At 49.6% G+C, this 9723-nt stretch overlaps 1 protein-coding gene across 6 annotated transcripts in view; it reads right to left on the bottom strand.

Moving 5' to 3' along the window:
* Nucleotides 1-9723, bottom strand: part of LOC118589073 (katanin interacting protein) — a 175413-nt gene that overhangs the window by 104471 nt on the left and 61219 nt on the right. For all 6 annotated transcript variants that reach the window (XM_036195976.1, XM_036195961.1, XM_036195968.1 and 3 more), the window contains 2 exons: nucleotides 7545-7714; nucleotides 6129-6226 (listed from right to left, as the gene is read on the bottom strand). In XM_036195976.1, the coding sequence (XP_036051869.1) occupies nucleotides 6129-6226; nucleotides 7545-7714 (268 nt within the window). The remainder of the gene's footprint in view (nucleotides 1-6128; nucleotides 6227-7544; nucleotides 7715-9723) is intronic.

Here is a 9723-nt window from a genome sequence, read left to right as displayed (position 1 = left end):
TTAGGGCCTTCTTGTCCTTTCTCTAGAAAGGGGAGGGCTTGGACCAGGGCTTTGCTACTGCTGAATGCTGCCTATGGACCTGTAGTATTAACCTTCCCCTCTTCTCTTTCCTAAAAATTCAAACGAGCCTGGACACACACTGCCTGTCTGTCCTGTCCTTTGCCTCTGGAGAAAGCACCTTAGTTCTTTCTTGGGAACTCCTGTCAACCACTGATCCTGGTGGCTCTGGTAGAACTAGTTCCTCCACAAGGGGAAGATGGATCATGTGACCTAAGCCAGAGCTGCAGATATCACCTCCCTCTCCTGCCCACCATACTAAGTGATAGTTCCCGGGAACAGGCGAGATGCGAGACTCAGGGGCAGTATGAAAATAAGGAGCTGCTAGGGGCTGTCTTGACACCCTGGGGCACAGGAAAATCTCCTGAAAGGCAGGAGATTGAGGTCTGCCTTAAAGGAAGCTGGCAAGTGACAGTGGGAGGTGCAGCTTGGCCGGCCTCTGGGTTGGCACATCCATAGTAGGAGCTCTACATCCGGCAAGGAGTTAGGATCACAGTCCTTCAGAACTTCCCAGCCTCCTCCCCAGCAGCTCAGCACAGCAGAGCTTCCCAGTAATATCCAATATTCAAACACAGCTTTGTGGTCGGTCCCAAGGCCTTTAGTCAGCAGGCCCTCACGAAGCTCTAACTGCACTAAGTTCCAGACACCAGTGCCCCGCCCCTGAGTCCACTCAGCACCATAGTGAACACTGCAGGTTATGAAGCAAGAGTGCTGAAATTAACTCTGTGGTCCAGAAAGTGCTCACAGCACTGAGTGGGTGCCTAGAGGGTAATAAATAGCCACCATCTGGCCTGCTCTCCCACCCTAGCCTGGGGAGCCTCCTCTGCCCACAACCTGGGGGATGGCCCCACCCACACCAAGGCTGGCAGATTCCAGCCGCAGCCACATGCATGCTCCTGGCCTCCCACCTTCCACCTTGCATGGAGAGATGATGACACTCCGGGTTGGCTCCTCGACTGGCATGCTGCTTTACCAGGAGTGGGTGTTTATAAGTGGCTGCTCTTTCCTGCCTACTTGCAAACCCAGACCCTGGCAGACCTTTGCAGTACCTATGCTGGAGGAGGATTTAAAAGCCTCTCTACACAAACCTCCCAAAGCTACTCACTTCGAGCTCAGCCCACACTCCACCCAGTTCATGCCCGGAGTTATTTGTGTGTCTTCTGCACCTCCTCATAAAGTGTTCTAAGAGGGTGCATTGAAGTGTACTGTCAGACACAAAAAGAGCAAGCACAGGGATGCCCTGCACACTTGTACGGGTTGTGCGATATGTTAATGGCACCCTCTAGAGGTGGAAGGGCTCTACCGATCCCCAAAGCAGCCTGGGGTGCAGAGCTGGTCTTTGATCAGTGCTTCCCAGGTTTGTCAGCTCTTGACAAGGTCAGGAGTCAGAAGGTAGCAAAGGGACCCAGCTTCCCAACCTAGAGGTGAGCTATACTCGAGATGCTCATACAGCTGAAGTGACCCAGGAAGCAGATGTTGCAGTGAGGGACAGCCAAGGCCACTTTCATCCCACAGCAAACCTGCTATGGAGACCTTTCCTGAGAATCTAGCCCACAGTAAATCACTGGAAGGCCAATCCCTTCACTACCGATTTAATGCCGAGAGCCAGTGACGTTTATCAAAGCTGACAGCATTTTGGTAAACGGCGGCTCTGTTGATTAGGCCACTGTCTACCCAAGTATTACAAGGCTGAAGAAGCCATAAATCTTAATCCACTGATGGCGGCAGAGAGATCTAAGGCCCAGAAGCAGCAAGGGAATGGCCAGCAGGGACTATGCCAGGGTATCACCTGCAGGCTGCTCCACAGGAAAGGTGGTGGCTGGGGAACCTGCTGCATTCATCCAGTCAACCTCCAGAGCCCCCAAGCCCCACTACTGACCAGGTCATGACCAGCAACAGTGATGGTGTGACCCCACTGGACCTTTATGGTGGGCTCTGTAATACGAGAGAAACCCTGAAACTGGGACAGGGCCATGGTCCCATTCCTGGTAGGGGAGCTTTTAAGAACTGGCCACTGGCTACTGGGGACCCTGCCACCTTAACCACCAGCTTCCATCTGGCTACCCTCAAGGACAGAGGAGCCCAGCCAAAAAGATGGAAACAGCTAGGGCATGGACTCTCAAGCCTATAATCCCAGCATGAGGGAGGTGCATAAAGAGATCAAGACTTCAAGGGTAGCCTCAATTACATAGTAAGTTCAAGGCCAGCATAGGCTATATGAGACCCCATTCCAAAACTTTTTTAAAAATTTAAAACTTGGCCAGGCAGTGGTGGTGCACGCCTTTAATCCCAGCACTTGGGAGGCCGAGCCAGGTGGACCTCTGTGAGTTCGAGGCCAGCCTGGTCTACAAAGCGAGATCGAGGACAGGCACCAAAACTACAGAGAGAAACCCTGTCTCAAAAAAAACAAAAACAAAACAAAACAAAAATTAAAACTCCACAAGTTGTAATCATACCCCACTCCCAGGCTGTTCAAGGCCAGGCAGTATTAGCAACAGGTGACCTTGAGTCATACAGCCCACTCAGGCAGCAGTCAGCACCACACCAAGGCCAACTACCACAACTACCACAGGCCACAGTCTGAGTAACACAGATGAGCTGAGACACTCAAATAATTTCTCTTCGAAGTTTCAACCAATCCAGGAATGAGAAACTGACCTGGAGGGGTGCAATGGGTCAGTGGAGCCAGAGGATAGGGTACAGAGTGGGGCTGTGGGAAGGGGCAGAGAAGAGCTGTGTGGATTCAGGAAAACAGCCTCAGAGAGCCTGCAAGCCCCGAGTTGTGGGGTGGACAGGATGGTCCTATCTGCACACAGCAGCCAAGAGATTTCCAAAGGCAGCTTCTCCCATCTTGGCGCTTCCCAGACCCCTTCCACTCAGTCTGTATCCAGACTCCTCAGCCTGTGTGATCGGCCATGCAACTGTGACCCAGGTCCCCAGCTCCTCCTCTCCATCACCATGCACTGACCATGGCTCACACCTTCCCATTACACTCCACTGTGTCTTTCCAAGCAGACCACTGATCCTTACACTCAGGTCTGCTCCAGGGCCCCTGGGTACCTCTGCTGCCTGCCATTGTCCCTCCTGCATGCATGGCTTTTCTTCGTAGTACTTGCCACTTACTGTTGGTCACTGCTGTCTTGGCCTGTCCCCTACTCCTATCCCCTGAGCCCCAGGGCAGCAGGGCTGGCCTGCTTTGCTTGCAGCTAACAACCCAGCACTAAGGATCCAAAACTTCAAGGTGCTCCATAAATGACGAGGACTGAGCAGAGGAAGTGAGGTCAGACACGAGATTGAGGCAGCAGGAGAGACAACTCAGCAGTCAAGAGGGATTGCTGCGCAGTCACGAGGACTGGAGTTTGGATCCCAGCACCATGGAACATGAAGGGCCTCCTGAGCAAAGGCACAGCAGACTATGGTGGAGAGGTGTTAGCATCCTCTGAGAGGGCAGAGACAGGAGGATATCTAGTACTTGCTGTGTTCCAGCCTAGCTAAGAAAATGCAAACCCTGGGTTCATTTAAAGAGAGATTCTGCCTCAAAGGGGTAGTCAAAAAGTGACCCAGGAATACAGCCAATGCCTCTGGCCTCTGCTCATATGCATTCTTCTCCCTCCCCCACAAATAAATAAAGACATAATAGAAAAGTGAGAATGAAGAGCCTGGAAACTTCCAGACTGAGAAACCCTCCACCCTCCATCAATCCCAACAATGACCAACACTACCAACTCACCACCTCTGTGCCAGGTGTGGCAGGAACCCCCACAGACACTAGCTGGGGATCCTCATCAGCTACCTTCTGAGGCAGGGAACCTTTATTGACATCTTCTAGATGAAAAAGCAGACACTGAAGAGGATGAGTGGCATAATCAGGGGGCTGCAAGCACTAACCTCACCACAGCCTCCTCGCCTGAACCTCATGATTCAACCTCAGTACACACATCGCATAGAGTGACACTTGGGTACATTAGGCACCTCCCTAGAAAGCCACCGGGGCACCTAGCTGAAGAAGTGCACTGCTCATAGACCACCTGTAACACCACACACATGCCTTCCTAACAGTCCCAAGAGGTTGTGACAATAATAAAGGTAAAGCTCAGGGAGGTCCATTACCAGCTCCAAAACACACACCAAAGAAGCATCCCAGAGCCCATTCTCTTCCACTCCCAGGAGCTACAAGTTCAAACACCCTGAAGAGCCAGGTGGGGAGAAGAAGTATGGTAGAAGAAACAGTACATAATGTACATGAAGACATGACTTCTGCTCTGCCAAGGTGCTGGGACCCTGAGGGTGTATCAGCAGCCTGTCACTGAAGCTCCTCATGGCTCAGGGTCTGTGTGCAAAGGAGGTCCAGCCAATCACACTGCCTCAGACAGAGAGGGGTAGGTCACTGTTATTTCTGAGCACTATCCTGGAGGCAACAGGCTTTTCAACTCCATCCCACACTGGTCATGCCACAGAACATGATCTGTCTTGGCATCCCTGGGGCTGTCCCCACTTTCCCAGTTGTCCTGGGCATCAGCTCTCCTGGCAGGCCAGGGAAGACAGCTGTGCAATGTGGGCCGGAGGCCCCCCTCCAATCTGGCCCAGCTTGCCAGCCCCAGGACTATGTGCAAACCGCTCCCAGCCTGGCCAGCTTTCTACTCAGCCATCCATCCCTATTGTTAGGCACTGAATGACCCCTGACTGCTGCAGTGCAGAAGGGCAATTATAGCAGAGCGGCTTGGGGAGGCAAGGGGAAATTAGCCCTGATTAAGTCTTGTGAAGTGGGGAGCCACAGGAGAGATGGGAGGGATGCTAATTAATCTTAGGCCAAGTCTTTTAAATTGGACAGACTCTGGGGCCAGCCATTAAGTCACAGTCTAAGACACAAATATGGCTTGTGATAATAGGAAGCACTCCAAACAAGGAGAAGAGCTGTGTGGAGTGAGGCAGGCAAGAACGGCCTCATTAGCAAGAAATTAACATTCATGGCTGGGGACAGACACAAGTACCCAGGCTGGTGTCCTGGGGGCCTGCTCTTTAGACCCCAGCTAAAGCAGGCACAACTGTTTCCAATAAGCATAGGTATGAAGACCAAGGCGTCGCAGTAACACGCCCATTCCATACCCCAACCCAGTTTTTTCACTTAGGGGTCAAGTGACCTAGGACTAGCGCTATTGGCTTTTTGGGCCTCAGTTTCTATGGCAGCACCATGAGGACACACATCAACCAATTGGATTGCTGTGAAGACATGCTAGGTGGCAAGCACATGAAAACCTTTACTGCAGTCTACTGTGAAACACAATGCCCAATTTCCCCCATAGCCAGATTAATAATGACAATGAGCCCCTGCCTAAGCCTCCCAATCTGTGTTGTATATGGTCCTTGAGGCCATCTGAATGCAAATGATACAACAGGGGCTAAAACCTCATGATTCAACCTCAGTACACACATAGCATAGAGTGACACTTGGGTACATTAGGCACCTCCCTAGAAAGCCAGAACCATCCCCAAGGGAAGCTAGTAAGGGGCCATAGCAAAGTCTAGTTGGGCAAGATATAGAACTCAGAGCCGAAGATTTGGTTCTAAGTCATGATTCTGGCACTTCTAGCCATAACCTTGGGCAGGTCCCTGAACTGTTCTAAGCACCTGCCTCCTCTGCTCCCTAATAAGAGTAGACAACGTAAAAAGCCAGGCTCTGGGTGTGTAGCTGGGGCAGTGCTGGTACTCAGGGGCAGGACTCAGAAATGAAGGCTATATTTCAGCAATATCAGCAGCCACCTAAAAGGATGCCTCAGTTCACCTGATCACTTGCATTATCTCTGGCCAAGACTGGTACATAGTAGGTATTCAATAAAAAGCAAGTAGATAAATGAGCCCTCAAGAATGAGCCTGAGTCTGCTCTTACTGCACTCCCTGAGGGCTTTGGAGGTCCCAGGCAGAGGGAAGACTCTACAGCAGGGCAGGAACCCCAGAAACCAGTCCATGCAGACAGGGTGCCCTATAGCCACTAAACCCATAGGGGCTTAAATACTCAACAGGCCCACTCCTCATCCTAATCAATGGTCCTGGCTCTGCTCCTATTTCCAGACCTGGTGCCATCCTCGGCGCTGGACCTTTCCTGGTGCTGTCCTCGAGCTGCGTCTTAAGACTTCTTCAGCTTCTCTGAACAGGGTTCTTCGTCCATAATCTGCGACAGAGACAGAGAAGGAGCTGGTGAGACATGGAAAACAAGTTCACACTGATGGCCTACATGTGCAATCCAGTCCAGCTGCCCAAGGCCATGCATAGGATGGATGCATCGTCCTACTGAAGCAAGCTGCAAGCAAGCCAGTGCCCAGCAGAAAGCAAAGTGTAAGAGTCACAGAATATCCATTCTGTAAAATGACATGTCTAATATCCTATCAGGTAGCTCTGCAGACACAAAGAGCCATCACTAAAACATAGATGTAAGGTGTAGTTCCTACAGCAGGCCGCCATGTGTAAAAGAGGGTGGATGGAGACATTATCTGAGGAATGAATGAATATACTGCTGCAGTCCCAAGTTCAGATAACCCTGATTTCTGTAATTCCACCAACTAGCAGCATGCCCACAATAAAAGCTAGAAGAGCCATGCCATTCCTTCTTAGCCCTAGGGCCTACAAAGCTCCTGGGAAACTGTTTAAAACACTACAGTGGCTCTCTTAGGGGAATATTTGGGATATCACTGTGTCCTCTTGTCCCTTTGTTGTTTTTATTTTCCCAGTGGATAATGGCTCGGAAGCTTCCCATATCTGTAAAGAAATGACTTATAATAATACAGAGAGACCAAGGAGATTCCTCAGAGTAACACAGCCAATCTGAAGCCTGGTCCCACCTGTTCAACCATTCTATCCATTCAATACCAAATCATTTTCCAGTTCACCTACAAGGTACACTAGGTGGGGAACTTTTCCATCACACTCTCAGGCTCTCAGTGGACACATGAAATCCCTTTAAAGCATGAAGGCTGGATTAACTAAATGTAAAAATGAATGGTAGAATAAAATATTTCATAGGTGTTAAGTATTAAAGTTATTATGTGCATATCAGGTATTATTTAAAATAGCCCTTAAAATCACGGACATTAGAGCCTCAGGTAATATAAAAACTAGAAATTTCTTGCTCTAGCTGCCTTTAGTTTTGGGTGTAGAGGCCACATCTAGTTTGAAAAGGAGTAAAAATGGATTTAAGCTTGGAGTGGTTGCTGAGCACATGTGAGGCCCTGGGCTCCATCCCTAGCAACTTCAAGAGTGTTCATCTCCCTTGCTCTTGGGCTATCTTTCTGGACAGGTGGGTACAGTTAACACATTTGCTGGTGAGCTCACACATACAGGGTATTTCCAAAGTCTCTAACTTATCTCCTTAATTCATTTTCTTTTGCAGTGTTTTGTTTATGCCAGGCAAGTGTTCTAACACTGAGCTACATCGCATCCCTTAATTTTCAACTAAAAACACTGCTGCCTGGCCTGAAAGGGTCTGCACTCACCTTGTGACCCCTCAGCCTGTGAGGCACTTCTGGAGAAGTCTGTGTGCACAGCTTTCCGTGGGGATGTCTTCAGCTCTGAATTGGCCCCATTGACATAGACAGAGAAACCTTGTTCCAAGTGCTCCAGCCTTAGCTGCACAGGATCCTTGGCCTTCAAATGCTTTAATAGCCTGGAGGAAAAAAGATTGCCTGCCTGGATCTCAGCAGTGTCTGACCTCTATGTCCCCAAAGCCAGCAGTGAACTACTTTGGCAAAGTGATGATAATGTCTCTGTGGTGGTCTGAATGAGAACGGCCCCCATAGGCTCGTATGTTTGAATGCTTGGGCCTCAGTTGGTAGAACTGTTTGGGAAGGATTAGGAAGCATGACCTTGTTGGAAGAAGTGTATAACTGCAGGCAGACTTTGAAGTTTCAAAAGACTCCCAGCCAGGTGGATCTCTGTGAGTTCGAGGCCAGCCTGAGCTACCAAGTGAGATCCAGGAAAGGTGCAAAGCTACACAGAGAAACCTGTCTCAAAAAAAAAAAAAAAAAAAAAAAGTGTCCCCACATAAGCCCCAGGTTCCAAACAGCCAGCTCATGCACTAAGGACAGGTCGGGTCCCACTGCCTGGGTGCCTCCCAAACAGTTCAAGCTATTCAATTGTCTCACTTATCCAGAAGGCCTGATCCAGTTGGGGGCTCCACAGCTTTTGGTTCATAATTCATGTGTTTCCATTAGTTTGGCTATTTGTCCCTGTGCTTTTTCAGCCTGGAAGGAGGGGACTGGACTTGCCTGTACTGAATCTACCAGGTTGAGCTGAATCACCAGGGGAGTCTTTGCCCTGGAAGAGATGGGAAGGGGGAGGAGGGGTTGGGGGGGAGGGGCTGGGGGGAAGGCAGGGGTGGGGTTGGGAGGGGGAGGACAGGGGAACCCATGGCTGATATGTAAAATTGAAACACAAATATCCATATAAAAATAAAATAAAATTTGAAAAAAAAACAAACCTCCCACCACACCCACTTCTCTGCTTCATGTAATGTGGGTAAGCTCTCAGCTGCTGCTCCAGTGCCGTGCCTGCCTGCCTGCTGCTACCATGCTCCCACCATGATGGTAGAAGGATTCTTAGGGCACTGTGATCCCAATTAAACAGTTTCTTTTATAAGTTGCCTTGTTCATGGTGTTTTACTACAGCATTAAAAAGTAGCTAAAATTGAAGCTAGAATCTGGGAATGGGCTATTGCTGTGAAAGGCTCGACCTTGCTGTTTTTGGAGGAATGGGGAAGATTTGGGGACTTGGGAATAGGAAAGCAGTTGGACGCTGTAAGCAGAGCTTAATGGGCCATTCTAGTAGGAGCTTGGAAGACAGTAGCGCTGAGTGAAATGTGGACTGTGGGGCCCTAGCTCAAGGTTTCAGAGGAAAGCAATATTAGCAATTGAACCAGAGACCATTCTTCTGATATTTTGGCAAAGAATGAGGCTGCTTTCTGCTCTTGTCCTAAGAATCTGCCTGAGGCTACACTGAAAAGTTTTGGACTAATTTTGTTGGCAGAGGAGACTTCAAGCCAGCCTGATATTGATTCTGCCACCTGGTTACTAGTGATCACTCTTCTGCAGCAATGAAGAAGAGCAAGCAGGGCAAAAAAGAAACACAAAATGCACAGTTCAAGGAGGACAGAACCCCAGGAAATTTAATGTGGGAGCCAAGGCATTTGCTGAAGGAGATGAGGAGCGGACTGATGGAAAAATGGAATAAAGGAAGTGCTGCCCTCAGGGCAAGACGCCACCTAGCTAATCCTGCAATTTTTAAAAGGGAAAGGTCCAAGGGATTTCCTCTACCTAAAAGCACCTACAAAGCATATGCAAATACGATTAAAGGAGGTGTTAGGATCCGTCCCAAGCAGGCAGCAGAATTTGGCAGTGTCTACCACATGGTTCTGGCTTTAGAGTCATGGAAGATACCAGAGTGGTTGTGGTCTCTTCCTCTGTGGTTAAAGAGAGCTGCCAAGGCAAGGCATGTGGCAGGGGGGGTTCCTACATAGAGACCCAGAAAGGTCATTGTATGAAGCTATGAAAGTGAAGCTGGGGGGCTGGAGAGATGGCTCGGAGGTTAAGAGCACTGACTGCTCTTCCAGAGGTCCTGAGTTCAATTCCCAGCAACCACATGGTGGCTCACAGCCATCTATAATGAGATCTGGTGCTC

This window comes from Onychomys torridus, chromosome 1 (assembly GCF_903995425.1).
Source record: "Onychomys torridus chromosome 1, mOncTor1.1, whole genome shotgun sequence".
Classification (NCBI taxonomy): Eukaryota; Metazoa; Chordata; class Mammalia; order Rodentia; family Cricetidae; genus Onychomys; species Onychomys torridus.
The sequence above is the reverse complement of the archived record's forward strand: the minus strand, read 5'-3'. Positions and strand labels throughout refer to the sequence as shown.